The sequence below is a fragment of the Equus przewalskii genome, chromosome 14, assembly GCF_037783145.1.
Source record: "Equus przewalskii isolate Varuska chromosome 14, EquPr2, whole genome shotgun sequence".
NCBI classification, from domain to species: Eukaryota; Metazoa; Chordata; class Mammalia; order Perissodactyla; family Equidae; genus Equus; species Equus przewalskii.
Window position 1 is genome coordinate 28,149,580 of NC_091844.1, and position 18,591 is coordinate 28,168,170.

Consider the following 18,591-nt stretch of genomic DNA (forward strand, 5'->3'; position numbering starts at 1 on the left):
GGTCTGGACTTGCCCCATGCCCTCATCCCTGGAGCTTAGCTCACCCCCTATGAAGTATGAGTGTGATACTGAGTAATCAGACAAGGGCTGGGTGGAGGGGGTACTTTATAAATACCACAGGGGGGAAGGAGGGCTGCTCTTCTCTCACATGCTGCTGAATCTCAGGATCTCAGCAAGATCATAGCCAGTCACAGCAAAGGAGCTGCCTGAGGGATCACAGAAGCGGGCACCACACACCTGGGTGTCGGGTACACATTCACCATGACAGTGTTCCACCTGGGAGAGAAGAGGGCTGCTCAGGGCCTGCTGCCCCATGCTTGGGCTCCCCATTCCACTCCCCTCACCACACACACCTCAATGGAGACACTCTCTGGGCTTCTGCTCAGCTTCCAGATGTGCACAAAGGTATCCTCAGCTGCAGAAAGCAGCTGTAAAAAAAGGCAGGGAGGACAAGGGGGAGTTGGAACGTGCTGACAGGGGACTGGTATAGGCTGGGGTGCAGGGTCCAGGGGCTACACTGAGTGGCAAAGACAAGCCTGTGGAGTTCCTCTCAACATTCCAGCACCAGGAACAAGGGTATGGAGGGATGGAGGAGGAGACTAACCTTGCCCACCTCAGGAGCTAGGTCCAGGGCACAGATGGCCCGAGCGTGGGCGTTGATCTGGACATGTAGCGTTCCCGTACTGGCCTCATACAGACGCACTTGCCCGTTTCCATAGCCTGCTGCTACGGTCCCCTGCCACAGCTGCACAGAAGGGCACGGGACCCTGCAAGGGCAATACCCCACAGTGATTTCCCAGACCGAAGCCCACTTCCCACCCTGCGGCTACCTCAGGAAGGCCTCGGCCCCCTTCCACCTCACCTACCCGAATCCTGGAATTCGGGTCAATAATTTGAATTCAGGCCCTGACCGCCAGACACACAGCAAGCCTGAGTCATCTGCCGTCACCATGTCAGCCACGCAGTCCTGAGGGGAAAGGCAGGATCAGCCCTTGCCTTTCTCCTCTGCTGGGTCCTGTACACTGATCTTCCTCAACTCACGATGGGGTTATGTCCTGATAAACCCATTGTAAGCCGAAAACATCAAGTCGAAATACATTTTACAGGCTTAAGATACCGAACATCATAGCTTAGCCTAGCCTACTTTGAACCTGCTTAGAACACTTACATTACCCTACAGTTGGACAAAATCATCAACAGAAAGCCTGTTTTATAATGAAGTGTTCAATAGCTCATGTAATTTATTGAATACTGTACTGAAAGTGAAAACCAGAATGGTCGTATGGGTACAGAATGGTTGTAAGGGGGTCATTGACCCTCATGAGCACGTGGCTGACTGGGAGCTGCGGCTTGCTGCCCCTGCTGCCCAGCATCGTGAGGGACGTGAGAACTGCATATCGCCAGCACAGGAAAAGATCAAAACTCAAAATTTGAAGTACGGTTTCTACTGAATGTGTGTGGCTTTTGCACCATTGTAAAGTCGAAAAATCATGACGTCACACCATCCTAAGTTGGGGATTGTCTGTACAGGGCAGGAGGGGGACGGAGGCAGTATTTGCATCTTTGCCTCCAGGGAAGGGCAGATGTGGAGCCCTCACTAGCTGAACCCAGGGTTCCCTCAGCAAGCATAAAATGTTGAAAATGCTTTCCTTACACTCCTTATAGAGTCTCCCCCGACCCCTGTCCCACACCACGTGTTCAGAGGGGGTATATAATTGTCCTCACTGCATGGATGACCAAATAGAGGCCATAGTGTTATGACCTGGAGGTCTTGCAGTGAGCCAGTCCTAGTGCTAACTAGACTCTGGGCCTCTTGACAACCCCCAACCCAGGCAGCCAGCATAGCCCATGGGCCCAGCTCAGTGCCAGGTGCAGTGGAAGATATGAATGAGAAGATACGTACCTTCTCAAGAGGTGTGCAATCCAAACGGGGAGACAAAAGTTGGCTTTGAATTGGGCAGTATCAATTCAGGGTTCAGCTAAGGGAGATCAGTGGGAGCTGGAATAGGGGGAAGGCTTCCTGGAGAGGGTGGCGCTGCAGGTGGGCCTGAATAGGTAGGACTTGCCAAAGTCCAGAGAAGGAAGCTGCACATGTCAGAGCTGGAAAGCATCTTAGTAAACCATCTGTCCCAACTCTTCCATTCCCACCACTATTGAAAAGTGTTAGTGAACTACTGTTAAATGCCAGGTAAATGCAAAGAATCTCGGGCTTCATCACTGGACCTGAGGTTGCTGAAGCCTAGCCTAGCAAAGTGCAGCACTTTGCCCAAAGTCATCCAGCTGCTTAGTGGTAGAGCCAAGACTTGAACCCAGGTCCCCTGCCTCCCAAGGTGGGGAAGGCTCGAAGGCTCCCAGGCTCCCAGGAACAGGTAGGGGGAACCCACTCACCTGTCCCTGGGCAGGATCGGTGGCAATGTCTGTGATTGGTGTCTGGTGCCCAGCCAGCTCTTCGCTCAGTACAATGTTTGGACCCTTGGCTGGGATGTCGAACACCAGCACCCGGCCTGACCACGTTCCTGCAGAACCAGTGCCCCACTGATGGCTTCCTGATCCTCCTGAGTCTCCAGCCGCCACACTCAGCACTCCCTCCATCCCAGAAACCTTAGTAACCAACCACCCCTCACAGCTCCAAAGGCCCTGCCCTTCCATTCACTACCCTTATTCTATTCCATCCTGCCCCTCTGAAACCCTCCATGGCTTTCTGGAGTCTCTCAGAACCCCCTTCACTCCCACCTTTCCTTGTCACCCTCCACAGTTTCCTCAGACCTTCAGCAAGCTCCTGGCCAAAGTCCACACCCCTGAACCCCAGCACCCCCAATGCCCTGCTCTTGGTCCCCTCACCCACACAGATGAAGTGGCCACTGGCAGCAATTCCTCGGGCAAACACAGCCTGTACTGAGTAGGAAACGAGAAAACTATTAGAAATAGCACCTCCCCCCACCCCAGCAAACACTCACTCCCCCTACCCCACTTAGTCCTGCAGGTACCCGGAGAGGCATCCCCAGAGTCCAGTGCGTGCCAATAGACCATGATGGAGCCATCAGACTCAAACATCTGGAAGACAAAAGCAAGGATGGGGTCACAACCCAGCTGACTTTTGCTGAGCTCTGTGCTGAGTACTTCACATACTCATGCTAGCCCTAGTCCGTTTGATCCTCAAAACAACTCCAGGAGGTAGGCACTACTTTTATCCCCATTTTACAGAGGAGGACACTGAGGCTCTGAGAAGTTACCTTAATTGTCCAAGGTCATACAGCTAGTAAAGGGGGAGATATTGGAGAGGGTACTTGGGAATTGGAAAAGATGAAAGGAATGAAAATGAGAAATAAGGAAGAGTGTGGTAAGCATGTGAAAAGTTTGGAAGTGTTTAGAAGCAATTGGGGAAGCCTCGGGGGGCCTTGGAGAGCAGATGAGAAGACTCTAGTGGGGCAGGGCAGGAAGGTCCTCCTCTTACCTGTATTCCTCGATGTGAGGTGAGTACCAGCAATACTCGGAAGGGGAGGACACACCAGTGGACCTGGAGGGAGGCGGATGGGAGTAGGGGGAAGTGGTCAGAGCAGGGGACATGAGGACTCAGAAGAGTGGAAATTAAGAGTTAGGGAAGGCCTGTTCCTTGAGGTTTGGAGAGGACAGAGGTTAGGACTGGGTTCAGCAACACCACTCCCAACTCCGTGCCTCACCTGAGTGATAAGTGGGGGACTCACTCCAGCTCCCTCCTTAGCGTGGAGCTGGCGCTGGGCCAAGGGCAAACCCTCAGGAGCAAAGCTGAGAAGCTGGGCGCTGGGTCCATGGACTACCCCAAAATGTGTGAGGTTGCGGACGGGTAGCTGCAGCACACTGAGGTTGTTGCACAGGGCGGCAGCTGAGCCTCGAAGGGGGATGGAGCGCTCCCGGCGGAACATCCTAGGGGAGAGACGCCCGAATCACGAGGCGCGCGGGAAACAGAAGACAGCAGAGTTCCTGTGGGGGGTGGGGGTGCTGTCATGAAGCCCTGGGGAAGACTCCTAAGACTGGGTCATGATGTGATGGGGGACCCCGAGGACGGTGATGGGGGGGTCACATGCATGGGGACGGTCTCTTGGAGCAAGAGAGGGGAGCCCCAGGGCTCAGTCATAGGGCGACGGGGGAATCCCAGAGCAGGAATGGTGATGGCGGGGGACCCAGTGGTCCCAAACGCCCGAGCCAAGGCAGGATGAGGCAGGGTAGTCCCCAGCCCCTTCCGCCCTCGGCTCAGCTCCCCCAAGCCCCCGGCCCGGGTCAGAGGCCACACCAGCAGCCCCAGGTCCGCTTGCCTGGCTCCAGGGTCCTTGGATCCCTCCGAATCCGCCGCCACCATAGAGACGACGCACGTACGCACGACTGTTGGGCGGGGCAACTATCGCGAACGTGCCGCGAGCGGCACGGTTGCTAGGGCAACTGTGGGCGGGGCGGGCCGCCCCGCGCCGGCGCGGTTGCTCGGGCGACCTTTAGGCGGCAGTGGCCGCCGCAGCGAAGCGGGTGGGAGCTTCCGAAACCCAGGGTTGGAGTGACAGCTGCGGCGATGGCTCACGAAGGCTCGGTGAGCTTCCAATCAGCTGGGGGTGCGCCAGAGCGGGATCGGCCGTTAAGGTTGGCGTCGGGATCCGTGGGCCAGCTCCTTGCCACCTGGCGCCCACCCGCCACGCGGGCGTTCAAGATGACAAGGAAGCCACGTCGGTACTTGGGCAGAAAACTTTCACCTGCACTACGCCCACTCCCGCGCTTTGTCACACTCGGAACCTGAGGGAAAGGGTCAAATGGGTGGTGCAGAGTCCACAAGAAAATGACTTTGGAAACAGCTAATGTGTGTAATAAGTCTCGTACATTGAGGTTCCCATTTAAATAGATAAACCAGAATTGGTCAGGCATTAGGGATAGGCGTTGCTAAATTACCCATTTTGAGAATTTCAGGAGGAAGAAATAGATTAAACAACTCTGAGGCTGCACTTGAAAGTCAAACTGTTTAAAAGCCAAAACATTTAAAAAAATAAAACAGATTTGAAGAGACTTTGTGCAACAATATCTCTGGCCAGGCCGCGTCTAGGTACGGTCACTATCACGGGTGTCACATGAGAGGCTGGGACGGGAAAGTATACTCCTCTCTCAGCCTTACCTGCTCTGCTCTGGCCAAGCCTGGACTGGGCCGTTGGCCATTCCCTGGGCTTGCCAGAGAGGGGAAATGAGGCTTAAGGGGTCTTGAATTCAGTGTGAGGTTTAGGAAACACCAGATTTGGGGAAGAATGAATTTTGGGGAACATCAAGTATGAGGCAATAAGGTTAGGGGTGGGGAGGCAAAGGTTTGGGAAGATTGTGTTTGCAGGTAAATTTTGGAAGGAATCAGGGAGACTGTTGTGGGGAAGTGAAGAGGCTCCTAAGAATCTGTTAGTAAATTCCTATGTTCCTAAAATGAATATTTGGGACTAGTCTTTTTCTTTTTAAGTGGATTTTTCTTGATTATTAAAGGATACAAACTCATTGTAGAGAACTTATAAAATTGAGAAGAGCATATGAAAGAAACATACCCACTGTTACAATTTTGGTGTTTTCCTCTTCTTCAACACATACTGGTTTGCATATCTGTGATAATATTTGATATGTAATTTTGTATCCTATCTCTCTCATTTAACATTACATGATAAGTATTTTTCTATGCGATTGCAAATTCTTTCTAAAGATTACCTTAATCATTGTATAATATTCCATCATATAGATAGTGCACAATTAGCCATCTATTCTCTTGTTATTAAATGTGTTTTCAATATTCTATTATAAATGACACCACGAGGAATATGTTGGAGAATATATTTTTATTTTCATTTCAGAGAACCTTTGAGTGTATTTGTAAAAATGGAATTGATATTTTTGAAGGTTGGACATCTTTTCAAATGTTTGTCATCTATAGTTCCACTTGTGTGAAATGTGAGGTCTTTTGCTTATTATCCTTGGGGTCTTATGATTTTCCTTATTTTGTACGAATTTTTAATATATTTGAGGATATTTATTCTTTTTTATATTTGTCGAAAATATTTTTTGAGCAGCAGGATAAAGTCAGGCTCTGGAGTCAGACCTGAATATGCATTATGACTCCACTAGTACTTCCTTGCTGGGTGATCCTGGGCAAATTCTGTAAAATGGGGACAAAAATATTATGGAGTCTAAAAAATGTATGAATTGAATCAATGTATGTGACTGACATACTTGAAGTGCCAGAAAATTGTAACTACTAATATCAGCTTGTAATTAGGAACTTTTTAAAAATAAGTACAGGAAAACTTGACCTACATATGTCACACCTATCTACTTATTTCTTTGTTATTTCTCACATTACTTTTATGTTTAGGCAGTTCTTTCTCACTGAGAGATTATATGACAATTTAACCTATTTTTCCTACATTTTATTTTTTGTTTATATTTTTGTTTCATTTGTGTGTGTGTTTATCCTTTAATCCATCTGGAGTTTATTTGTATGAATATTGTGAAATGAGGATCTAAGTTGATTTGGGGCAGGTGTGGAGACTCTAAACAGCACCCATAATTCCAGCACCATTTATCGACTCGTCTTTCTCAAGTTCTTTGAGCTCTCAGGACTTTGAATTAGTGCAAATAGCAAGGACTGTGAAGTTAGAGCTACATATAGCCTGGGTTTACTGTGTGATCCCAAGCAAGTGATGGTTAACATGTGTTTGTTTCTTTGTCTGTAAAATGGACTTGGTGAGCTGTTATGAAAATTAAATTAGCTAAGCCAGTCACCTAAAAAGCATCTGTCGCATAGTAGGCTTTTAGTAAATTGTCCCTTTCAAAAGGCTTTTCCTTCCTGCTGGACAACTTGAGAAAGCTTCCTCCAAGCCTATAGCTTCTTCTTTGTTCCACTCCTCAGTTTCCTGCCCTGATTGCCCTGTTCCTTTCCCACAGAGGCAGGAAAGGCAGATCCGAGACCGTGGGGTGACCCGATCCAAGGCAGAAAAGGTCCGGCCGCCTACTGTGCAGGTACCTCAGGTGGACATCGTACCTGGGCGGCTCACTGAGGCTGAGTGGATGGCGTTTACGGCTCTCGAGGAGGGCGAGGACGTGGTTGGGGATATCTTGGCCGATCTGCTCGCGAGAGTCATGGACTCTGCTTTCAAAGTCTACCTGACCCAGCAGGTGGGCCTGGATCCGGTCTGCCAGACCCATCTCCCCCCTCTCCAACCCCTCCCTACCGGGCTAAGACCCTCTCTTGCCCCGCAGTGCATTCCGTTCACCATCAGTCAGGCGCGGGAGGCCATGCTGCACATCACCGAGTGGCGCTTCCTGGCCCGGGATGAGGGAGAATCTGCAGTGGCCGAGGACCCCACGTGGGGCGAGGATGAGGAGCCCTCGGCATGCACGACGGACGCCTGGGCTCAGGGATCCGTGCCTGTGCTGCACGCTCCTGCTTCGGTGGGGCTGGAGGAGACCTTCCAAGGCGAAGTAAGCCCAGCCCCCAGCTCTCTCCGAAGCCCCCCCATCCCCCTCCTCACCCCCTCGCCGCGTCTTCCTTGTTCTCAGGGCCTTTCTGGACTCTTCCACCATTAGTTCCTCTCTCCCCTTTCCGATGTCTCACTACCCACCTCTCACTCTGGCTGCATTTCCCCAGGACCAAGGGAGCGTGGACCAGATCCCTATAGGAAGATCGTGGATGGATAGAGGATCACAGGAGCAGATGGAATCTTGGGAGGGTTCTCCCGAGCTGAGAGTCATCCCAGGTCCAGGCCCGCCACCCACCCCGGAGCTGTTTCAGGAGGCAGGGCCCAGGGGTCCTTTAGAGGAACTGGATGGCCAGGCAATAGGCCACCTGTCCTCGGCTGGGTCCTTGAACGGGAACCTCCAGCCCTCAGTGGAGACGGCGCACACCGGCAGTCCCCATTCTTCTCTGGAGCTGTCCTTGGTAGCCAGCCCCGAGGCCTCAGCCGAGAGGGCACAGGCCCTCAGCTCTCAGTTCTCGCTCGAGGACCTCTACTATTGCACGCCCCAGCTGCACGCTGCTGGGGACCGGCTGGAGCTCAAGAAGGAGGAGATGCCCCGCATCGCCTCGCCAGTGTCAGTGGCCAGCTCCTCTGCGGGTGGCTCCACCATGCTCAGGCTCTCCGCGTCGTTCCAGCCTCAGCAGCAGCCGGGGCGCCCAGAGGCAGGGCTGAGCGCACCTCAGTACATGGTGGGCCGCAGGATGGTGGGGGCGCGCCTGGATCCCGCGCGGCTGCCGCGCCTCTGGGTGAGCCCGCTGGCCAAGGTCCTGCTTCCAGACTCCGAGGCGCGCCCCGTGGAAGCCTATCGCGGACGCCTGCGCGGCGAGAAGACCGAGGCCCCAGCCGGAGCCGGAACCCCCCGCACCGGCGTCCGCGTCTCCTCTGCAGTTTTCTTACCTCTCCCGCCTGGCGTTCCGTCCCGTGACTTCGGCCCTGACCCCCGCCCCGGCCTCCAAATCCCCAGTTTAAGCTTAGGTCTACCGTCGCCAGGCTCCGGGTCAAAGCTGCCCTTTCCTAGTCCCGGCCTCCGCTTTCTCGCCACGCACCCAGTGCTCCCCGACGTGGCCCGCAACCCCAGCCCCAAACTGTGGCCGGGTACCAAGTGGCCCAGTGGCTGGGATGGAGAGGTGGAGTTACTGGAAGACCTGTGGGCCGGCCGCGCCCGTGTATCTCCACAGGGCGTACCTCCACAAGGCCTGGATCCTCACAAGTGGCCTCATCCTGAGCCCCAAGTCCTCGAGGCCACGTCCCAGGTGATGTGGAAGCCCATGTTGCTGCCAGAAGCAATGAAACTGGCTCCTGGTGTGAGCATGTGGAACCCAACCACCCAGGTGCTGCTCAGCTCTGCCATACCCCAGCAGGAGGACAAAGGCCAAGCCTCTCCTCCCATTGAGCAGCAGCCCATCCAGACAGGTGCCCCGAAGCCTCAGGTGATGGTGGCGCAGCTAATGAAGAACTCAACCCCCAAAGTGAGGTCACTCCCTTCCAAGTACCTGCCTCATTCTGGGTCCTGAACCCCGGGCAGCAGGAATCCTACCTTCCTTCTGTCTGCTTGCCAGAAATAAACATCTGAGTTGCTCTAAGAATTGGCCCAATGTCTCTGTCCGTTTCGCCCAAAGCTGTGTACTCTCAGTGAACTGGGGAGGAGCAGTTGTCCTACAGGCCTGGAAGAACATAGAACACTGGCTCCAGGAAATAACCCCATTACCACCCTTAGGAGACCCTGCTTTAGGACGGAGGCTTCGCCCCAGCAGTGGCATTCTGGAGAACCATGCACCTCCCCGCAAAGGACAGACAAGGGCTGCAGTGGAGTCTGCCTCAGCTGGAGAGGTGGAGGAAGCGCATGGCCCTGCTTAAGCACAGAGTGACTCAAGACATGAGGAGTTTGATCTCTTGCTTCTCCAGTCCCTGGAGCTCTGTCAATCACCCTTAGAGTGCAAATAGATGAATTAGAGGCTGTGCAGGGCTCAGGGAAGCCCTGATCTTTTGATATTTGATTTGGACCTTTGACCGGGGTGAGGCAATCAAGTGGCTTGGGCACGCAATTTAAGAGGGAACTCACTTTCAGGTTCAAACAGGGTGCTTGAACAGATCCAAGAGTATTTACCTCCTTAAATTTCGTGTCTTAAGCTCCACACCAGCCTCACTGCTAATCCCCACACAGCTTTGCTTAGCCCTTCTCCACCCTCACCCTACTGCAGCACTTCCAGTGGCAGCCAGCAGTCTCTGCTATGTTGCTGTGGTCTCTACTCAGCACCCTGGTCTGGGGTCCTGGCTCTGTCCTTATTCTAGTCCTCCTGCTTAGACTATGTGTGAGGCTCTGGCATAAGTCTCACCTATGGGACCTCCAGCACTGCTCCACAGATCTGACTGGGAAGACAGCAGTGGTGACTGGGGCCAACAGTGGTGAGTGCTCCTTCCACCTTGTCACCTCACTAGGGGCCTCAGCCTTCAAAAGCCTCAAAGGGGAGGGCAGGGAAGAGGACTAGCACCCACTGTCAGCACCCTTGTCCCTCCCCTTGCTCCATTGCCCTCCAGTCACTGCCCAGACTAGCCTGCTCTGAAGCTGCCCTCCTATAGGCATTGGGAAGGTTGTGGCCCAGGAGCTGGCCCGCCGAGGGGCCCATGTGATCCTTGCCTGCCGTAGCTTCAAACGTGGAAAGCAAGCCCTGGCCGAGATCCAAGCAGCCTTACGGTGCAACCACCTCCTTCTTGGTGAGGTGGACCTGAGCTCTATGGCGTCCATCCGGGGCTTTGCCCGTTGGCTTCTGCAGGAGTACCCTGAGATACATCTGCTTGTTAACAATGCTGCAGTCTGTGGTAGGTACCTTCACTTTCTTCCCCCGAACACATTTCAGGAGCCTCCTTTCCAGCTCAGGGACCCCAAAGCAGGCATCTCCAAAGCCTAACCTGTGCATCCTGCTGAAACTCTCTAATTCACACACTACCCTAAAAAGGCCACCTTAAGTTATAGCCTCAAACTTCATTACCCCATCTTTTTTTTTTTTTAATTTTTAATTTTTTCCTTTTTCTCCCCAAAGCCCCCCAGTACATAGTTGTATATTCTTCGTTGTGGATCCTTCTAGTTGTGGCATGTGGGACGCTGCCTCAGCGTGGTCTGATGAGCAGTGCCATGTCCGCGCCCAGGATTCGAACTAACGAAACACTGGGCAGCCTGCAGCGGAGCGCGTGAACTTAACCACTCGGCCACGGGGCCAGCCCCTCATTGCCCCTATCTTTGTGCATACATGCTCCTGTGGCATTTCTACTGAATCCCAATACGTCCCCCCTCCACCCCCGCAGACTTTGTTTCCCATAGGGTAGTCCCTCCATCACAATCTGTGTTGTCATCTCTTCCCAGGATTCCCCACGACACTTACCCCAGAGGGCCTTGATCTCACCTTTGCCACCAACTATATTGGGCCCTTTTTGCTCACAAATCTACTCAAAGGTAAGGAAGGATGAATGTCTACCTTCTGTGCTGCCCCCACTTCTCCATACCGCTGACATTTTCGTGGCTTCCTCTCTCCCATGGCCACCACCTTCCCTTTGGCACCTAGTTGCTTGCTGAGCAATGATGACCTAGTCTGCTTTTGCTGCGCACAGCAGGGGAACCCACCCGGCACAAGTCAGGAATAGGAGGCTGGTAATGGAATCAGTCAGCCCAAAATACAGCCAGCAAGGGGATCTAAGATTCCCCTCCCTCCTTCCCCCAGCTCCAAGTTCTAGCCAGATCAGTAGAGTCAGTCATCTCAACAAATACTTCTCAAGGGCGGCACTGGGCCATTAGGAACATAGAGAACAAGAAGACTGACTTCCTGCTCTCAGAGAGTTCAGGATCCACCACGGATGTAGGATGAACACACCACTGCCTGGGGCCCAAGTCCTTTGGATTTCTGATTTTTTAATCTTTTCTGAGGAAGGAAGTTTGGGTTCTTCCTGGGGGGTGGGTGGGGGTGGAGTGGGTGGCAGGCACCTTCTTCCTAACATTTTCTCCTGGATTGTGTAATAGCCTCTTTAAAAGAAAATCGATTTTTTTTGTTAGGTAATACATCCAAAGTACAAAATTGAAAGTATACAAAAAGCCAATACAGTTAAAAAAAAAAAAAAAAAAAAAGGTCTCCTCTCCTTGAAAATCAGCTACTCAGTCCGCTCCTGGGAGGCAACTATGTTGCTAGGATCTTGTGTAACCTTTGGGGGAAGATTAAATTAGCCTCAATTGGGAACTGAACAAAGAGCAGGCAAAACTCTATGCATTGGCAAGTCTGAATGCTTGTTCCCCTTCCCCAAAATTGTAACAGGCTGCAACCCCTGTCTGTATCTTGTGTAGTAATAGTTTCTTAAACTGTCTTTTCCAGGCTGGCCAGCGTAGTGCTTAAGTTCATGCTTTGGCGGCCCAGGGTTTGCTGGTTCAGATCTTGGGCGTGAACCTATGCGCCACTTACCAAGCCGTGCTTTGGCAGGAATCCCACATATAAAGTAGAGGAAGGTAGGCACAGTTGTTGGCTCAGGGCCTCTCTTCCTCAGCAAAAAAAAAAAAGAGGATCGGCAGCTGATGTTAGCTCAGGGCTAATCTTCCTCCCAAAAAAAAGGTCTTTTCTCCTGTTTCCCCTCCTCTATCTATTCTCCCTTCTGCCACTTCTAGAAATCACCTTTTACCATATCACTTTCTTGCTTAAAATCCTTTGAAGGTGCTCTACCCATTACAGGATAAATTCTAAGTCCCTTCTCTCCACTTACTAGACCCCCTGCTGACTGAGAGCCTCATCCTTTGTCCTTCCTGAAGCCACACCCTCTTCTCTAGCCAGACAATCGGTAGCTCTTGGACCATGCTCTGTCTTTTTCCTCTGGCTTTGCTTCTGCACATGTAGTTCCCTCTATCTGGAGTATCCTTTCCCACCTCCTTAGCCTGGCTAACTTTACTTCATCTGCCAAGACTCAGCACAGACACCGCGTGCTGTGGCTCCTGCCCTGACATCTATGCCTTCCCCAGCTGGACCCATGTAAGGGGCTTCCTTAGCCCCTTGTACACATCTCTGTTCTCACACTGACACTGCTCCATGAGGACCAGTCTCCAACTAGGCTGTGAGCCCCTTTGGTCTTTATGTCACTGTGTCTCCAAGTTTGGGGTCCGTTGTCCTCTTTAAGAATACTTTTCTCTCCAGCAAATTTTGGCTAAATACTACCTGCTCAGTTTTTCCTTTGTGATTCTTAATTTAAATATAGGGCTTAAAACAGTTTTATCAGTTTGAAAACCATACTGTAAATTCATGTGACAACTACTACTTTTTCACACTTCATATAATCCAGACTTTTCCTATAGTTGGGTACTTTTTTTCTTTCTTAAGATTGAACTTGTTCTACTAATTGTAATTTTATTTTTATTCCCTTGGAAGATAGCTTTTTTTTTTGTAAAAAAAAAAAAACAACCACTTTCCCAAGTATCTCTGCATACATTTCTTTTCCTGCAAACCTAGCTAGCATCTTTATGTCCTTAGCACCTGTCTTGATATCTGCCATAATCCAGGGGCTTAGTGAAAATTTGTGGGGTGAACAAGTAAATGAGTGAATGAATGAATCCTTGAAAGACAGCTTTCACAGTGTCTCCAGCCTCTCCTTCCAGTTTTAGCCATCACTGAGGTAAAAACACAAACAAGGATCAATTAAATTCGCTCCAACTGGCAAGTAGAAGAAAAGCAAGATAAAGCTGCCAACACTAAAATAAAAGAGGAGGAAGAGCATTGGGAAAGCATCTAATGAAAATGAAGTCTCCGTTCACATTAAGCTGTCCTGTGCCTAGCCTAGGTGTCTGGTTGGAGGGCCCACTGACCCTCTTCTGAGAGCCCTGGGTGGACCCTGCTGTCCTGGAGTCTCCTGGAGGGGCAGGCTGGGGAGTGGCTATGAGAGTTTACCCCAGGACTTGGATTGAAGGAGTGTGGTTCTCTCTCCACACAGGGGCCCTCCAACGGGCAGGGTCAGCCCGGGTGGTGAATGTGTCTTCCTTTCAGCAAACACGTGGGTACATTGATGAGGGGCATCTGACAGGGGCTGGTGGACCTCTGACCTTCAACCAGAACTATAACTGCAGCAAACTGCTTTTGACCTCATTCACTGGGGAGCTTGCCCGGAGACTTCAAGGAACAGGTAACTGCCTCTGACACCCCCTACTCCTCCATTCCCAACCTTTCACATCTCCTCCCAACATGTCCTGGCCATAAAATACTCCCAATACCCCCCAAGCCAGCTGGAAATCTCCTCCATTTATTGTCTGTGCACCGTATATTTCTCTCAACCCCGTCTTCACATCTACTTTTCAACCTTTTCCAATTCTCCTATCACCCACAACATCCCTCTCCTCCTAGTATTTTCCAATATCAACACCATCTGTTACATTCCTCCTAAAGTTCACCCAACACTTTAAAATACTTATATCTGCCTACTGGCTTGGACACCACCATTCATGTAAGTTACAGAGCACTGGCTGCCCTGGCACCACTCCCTAGTCTCTGATCACCTCTACCCAACAGCCCTGGTAGGATGCTCCCCTCATTGCACATTGTAGAACCACACTTAATTCTTTCTTCCCAATATCCTCCTCTCGCATCACTTTGCACTTATACTTGTGTCTCACTCACTCAGGTGTGACTGTGAACTCCGTGGACCCGGGTGTTGTATACACGGAGATCATGAAGCATTTCTCTTGGCCTTACCGCTTCCTTTTCTGGCTTGTCAGCTTCTTCATTAAGGTAGGTAAGGGAGGAGCTGGCTGGACCTGAAGTGGGTGGGACAGGGCTCTGCTTCTTGTGTGTCCTTAGCAGACTAAAGCCTAGCCGGCATGACCTTCTCTCCTTCTCCGTCATGTCTCCACAGGATCCCAAACAAGGTGCAGTCCCAGTCCTCTACTTGAGCTTGGCAAAGGAGCTGGATGGCATTTCTGGAAAATACTTTAGCAGTTCTTGTGTGATAAGTCCTCCCTCTAAAGCTGCTCAGGATCCTCAGGTGGCCCAAAGCCTCTGGAATGCCTCAGTCCAACTAACAAACCTAGACAAGATGGACTGATCCTCTGTGACCCTTGCCCTAACTTGCCACCTCCCGTCCGGCGCACCCCCCCCTCCCCCCCCACCAGCCGACTTCTAGCCCTTAATCTGGTTATGCCTTTTGTTTGCTGGCTCCAAGGGTCAATCACCTAGTCCAGTATAATGGCCTCTTCCTTCTCCTGTTGACTCAGTGACATGAGAGCTCAGACTGGTCAGAGGACAGTTTCAGCTTCTACTTTATTGCCAGTTCTCCGATGGAGGTATTCATCCCGTGGACACTAGGAATTCCAAACCTGCTGAGTCTCACTTTATGGTGACCGGGAGTAAAACTCCTTCCAGTGGGTATTAGGGGTACCGATAAGACAGGAAACTTCTGCCTGTTCTCTTGGTTCCCAGATGTGTGCTTCCTGGCTTTGAGGGAGAAAGTACCACATAGTGTCCTCGGCATTAAGGCATAAACCATGTCTTGCAGGACAACACTCCAACTTCACAGGGTGTTGTCTCCCAGCTGGCACTGTAACTGAGCCTGCAGATAATCATTCCACCTTTCCATCAACCAGCTGCTCCTGTGATGAGTCATGCAATAAGACCAGTGAATTCTGGGAGTGACAGCCCATTGCTTCTTTTCTGGGGTCTGTTCATCTACGTAAATTTTGGAATCAGCTCTTCAGATTTCACACACACACACAAATCCTGTTGGGAGTGTACTATATCCACTGGGAGGATTGACATTTTTATGATATTGAGTTTTCCTGACCATGAACAAGATATACTCATATCTAATTAAATCTGAATATCCTTACAAAATTTTAAAGAATTTTATCCATAAAGATCTTTCACAAGTTTTACTATACTTAATTTCAGCTACCTTCTTTTTTTTGCCGTTGTAACTGGTATTTTAAAATTTGTATATTGATCATATATCAAACAACTTTATTAAGTTATCTAACTCTAATAAGTTATCTGTAGATCCTTTTGGTTTCTCTACATAGAAAATCACACCATCTAGGAATAATAAGAGTTTTATGTCATCCCTTTCAATTATTATAACTTTTGTTTCTTTTTCTAGAAAACCTTAATAGATTTTCAAATATTAAACCAACTTTGTGTTTCTGGAATAAACCCAACTTGGTCATAATGTTATTTTTGTATACATTGCTAAATTAGCATACTCATGTTTTTGTTTAGAACTTTTTAAGTGTGTTCATAATGAGATAGGCATATACTTTTCCTTACTTCTACTGCCATTGTCTGGTCTTGCTGTCACGGATATAGTCATTTGATAAGATGAGTTGGGGATTTGTCTTAGTCTGGAGACATTACCCAAGAAGCAGATACCAAATTAGGATTAAATGTACAAGAAATTTGTTAGGAGAAATGGCTGTGAGAGAAAATGGGGAAGAAGCTGGGAGATCCACCAGACTGTGATATGTCTGACCCACAGTGAAGGAGGGAGGGAAGGAAAGAGGATTGGTTGGGAGCATCTTAGAGTGAAGTGGGATGTTTTTTCCATTTTTAAACTTCCTATCTTGTTTTGAAAGTACACAATCTATTTCTTTCTTTAGTGGTTAGTCTAAAAATTCTAACCTGCATATTTAACTTAACAGTATCTCTAATCAATACCTTTATTCTTCTTTAAAATAATACATATATCTTAGAATTCTTTAACATTAATCATTCCTTTTGAACTTATATGCTTTTGTAACTCAGTATTTTAATTATTTCATTAATCTCACAAATCAGATATATTGTTATATTTTAAGTAGTCGATACTTGTGTAGATTTACCCATATGTTTAATATTCTCTTTGCTTGTTCTATTTTCTTATGTCTCAGATTTTCCATCTGGGATTATTTTCCTTCTACCTGAAGTGCATCCTTTAGAAGTTCCTTTAATAAGGATTTGTGGTAGACAGAATTCTAAGATGGCCCCAAGATTCCTACCCTCTTGTGTACATATTTTGTATAATCTCCTCCCCTTGAGTGTGAGCAGAAATAATGAATATGATGGAATTTCAGTCCTGTGATATGTCATGTACCTGGCAAAGGGATTTTCCTGATTTAATTAAGGCCTACAATCAGTTGAATTTGAGTTAATCAAAGGGGAGATTATTTTGAGTGGACCTGACCTAACCAGGCTAGCCTTTTTAAACAGTTCAAGCCTTCCCAGAAGTCAGAGAGCTTCTCCTGTTTACCATGAAGATGCAAACTGCTACAATGCGGAGAGCGCCACATGGCCTCTAGGCCTCTATGTCCCAAGGAACTGAATTCTGCCAATAACCAGTGACCTTGGAAGAAGGACCTGGAGCCCAGATGAGATTGCAGTTCTGGGTGACTCCTTGATTTCAGCCTGGTAAGACCCTGAGCAGAGGACCCAGCTAATGTGTACACAGACTCCTGACTCAGAAACTGTGAGATAATAAATGTATTCCTTTTGTGCCACTGAGTTTATAGTAATTTATTATGCAGAAAAACTAATGTGGGATCTAATGATAGTACACTTCCTCAGTTTTATTTCTTTGAAAATTTCTTTATTTCACATTCATTTTTGAGGGGTCATTTTTCTGGCTAAAGAATTATAGGTTGACAGTTATCTTCTCTTATCCTCTTAAAGATAACATTTCTTTATCTTCTGGCTTTCATTGTTGCTATTGAGAAATCAGATGTTAATCTAACAGTGACTTTGTAGGGAATCTGCTTTTTCTCTCTTGCTCCTTTCAAGAGTTTTAGCTTTGGGGTTGTTTTTCTACAGTTTCACTATTATTAATCCGGACGTGCCTTTCTTTTTGTTTATTCTGGTGGGAATCCCTTGGATTTCCTGAATCTGAAGATATACATGTATCCTGCATATCTCTTTAAATGCAGCCTCTCCTCCATTATCTTTCATCTCTCTTTATGGAATTGCAGTTAGATAAAGGCTGGGCCTTCTCACTTTATCTTTCATGTTTCTTAGCTTCTCTTTCACATTTTCCTTCTTCTTATATGTTAAAGCTGCATTTTGGTTCATTTTTTTTGGATCTGTTTTCCAATTTACTAATTCTCTCTTCAGCTATGACTAATATTTTGTTTATTCTATCAATAACTTTATATTACAATTATTATATTTTTATTACTATATTTTATAGTTGGTTGTTTTGCCAATCTACCTAGTCAATTTATATAATCTCTTGTTCCTTCCTTATATTTTAAATCCTCCTTTATGTTTTAAAAAACATATTAAACATATTCACTTTCTATACTGTAACTGAAAATTCAAATATCTGTAATATTTACAGGCTTGAATAGTTTATGGTAGCTTGTTTCTTTGTGTGTTTAGTGACTTTGATTTTATGTTCCTGGTTCTTGGAATTATAGCTGTAGGAATTATTTAAGGCCTGGAATTAAAGTACATTCTGCTAGAGAGGGTTTACATTAGTTTGGCCAGGTTCCCAGGAGTACTATACCAACTTGGGACCACTTTAAATTACACTTTTGTCTTGGGATTATTTTTGCCATTCATGTGGTATACATTCTGGCCCCAAACTTGTGTGAGTACAACTTATTATTTTGAATTACCAGAAAGTTTTTTTCCCACTACCCCCAGAACCAAGGATGAGATAGACTTTTATCCATACTGTTGCCCTCTATGAGGCACTGTTTTTAAGTTCACTCTCTGGGGGTGTTACTCTTTGAGTATCCTGGCTTTATGTGTAGGGGGATAGTTTTCCATTTCAACCATCTCTGCTCAACTCCAGATTTTGTCTTCTGTCTCTACTTATGGTCCTTTAAACCCAGGTTCCAGGCCACCAGGGGTTGGTTTAGCAAACACTGGCTTCATTGATCATCTGTGCCTTGGGATTCATAATTTCATGTCATCTCTAGCTTCTGGGGAATTCCCTTACTTTCCCACCAATTCATTCAGGACATACAAATAGATGTGTATGTGTGTTAAATGTTGCATGTAGCATTTTTCATTGTACTATATCAGGTGGAGTTTCTGTGATATTTAGTCCTCTGTATTGCCAGAGATGGAAGCATCCAATTTCTTCTTCCCTCCCTTCCTTCTTTCTTTCC

General features: G+C 48.4%; 2 protein-coding genes across 7 annotated transcripts; one reads left to right on the plus strand and one right to left on the minus strand.

Annotated features, from left to right (window-relative positions):
* Positions 1-88: 88 nt before the first annotated feature.
* Positions 89-4,747, minus strand: WDR54 (WD repeat domain 54). Of its 3 annotated transcripts, none has more exons than XM_008530338.2 (10): positions 4,293-4,747; positions 3,681-3,903; positions 3,455-3,517; positions 2,988-3,054; positions 2,842-2,895; positions 2,389-2,516; positions 867-967; positions 605-767; positions 354-428; positions 89-276 (listed from the first exon to the last, which is right to left on the minus strand). In XM_008530338.2, the coding sequence occupies exons 1-10, from the start codon at positions 4,334-4,336 to the stop codon at positions 145-147; spliced, it is 1,050 nt and encodes a 349-aa protein (XP_008528560.2). In that variant the 5' UTR covers positions 4,337-4,747; the 3' UTR covers positions 89-144. The 3 variants fall into 3 exon arrangements, with proteins under 3 accessions (XP_008528560.2, XP_008528561.1, XP_070428437.1); XM_008530339.2 differs by having other exon boundaries at positions 3,681-3,960; positions 4,293-4,404; XM_070572336.1 differs by having other exon boundaries at positions 614-767; positions 4,293-4,390.
* C14H2orf81 (chromosome 14 C2orf81 homolog) lies at positions 2,976-16,984 on the plus strand. Of its 4 annotated transcripts, none has more exons than XM_070572329.1 (9): positions 2,976-3,174; positions 6,931-7,161; positions 7,246-7,467; positions 7,634-9,908; positions 10,083-10,322; positions 10,864-10,953; positions 13,458-13,646; positions 14,142-14,248; positions 14,373-16,984. In XM_070572329.1, the coding sequence occupies exons 2-4, from the start codon at positions 7,054-7,056 to the stop codon at positions 9,014-9,016; spliced, it is 1,713 nt and encodes a 570-aa protein (XP_070428430.1). In that variant the 5' UTR covers positions 2,976-3,174; positions 6,931-7,053; the 3' UTR covers positions 9,017-9,908; positions 10,083-10,322; positions 10,864-10,953; positions 13,458-13,646; positions 14,142-14,248; positions 14,373-16,984. The 4 variants fall into 4 exon arrangements, with proteins under 4 accessions (XP_070428430.1, XP_070428428.1, XP_070428429.1 ...); XM_070572327.1 differs by lacking the exon at positions 2,976-3,174 and adding an exon at positions 3,972-4,558; XM_070572328.1 differs by lacking the exon at positions 2,976-3,174 and adding an exon at positions 3,972-4,558 and having other exon boundaries at positions 16,694-16,984.
* Positions 16,985-18,591: the final 1,607 nt, after the last annotated feature.

Excerpts from the sequence above, each read along its gene's own strand:
- WDR54 (XM_008530338.2), bottom strand. The coding sequence starts at position 4,336 with ATGGTGGCGGCGGATTCGGAGGGATCCAAGGACCCTGGAGCCAG. Across the intron at positions 3,055-3,454 it reads CCTCACATCGAGGAATACAG|ATGTTTGAGTCTGATGGCTC; the intron begins GTAAGAGGAGGA and ends TTTGTCTTCCAG. Across the intron at positions 2,517-2,841 it reads TGGCCACTTCATCTGTGTGG|GAACGTGGTCAGGCCGGGTG; the intron begins GTGAGGGGACCA and ends CTGGTTCTGCAG.
- C14H2orf81 (XM_070572327.1), top strand. Across the intron at positions 7,162-7,245 it reads AAGTCTACCTGACCCAGCAG|TGCATTCCGTTCACCATCAG; the intron begins GTGGGCCTGGAT and ends CTTGCCCCGCAG. Across the intron at positions 7,468-7,633 it reads AGGAGACCTTCCAAGGCGAA|GACCAAGGGAGCGTGGACCA; the intron begins GTAAGCCCAGCC and ends GCATTTCCCCAG.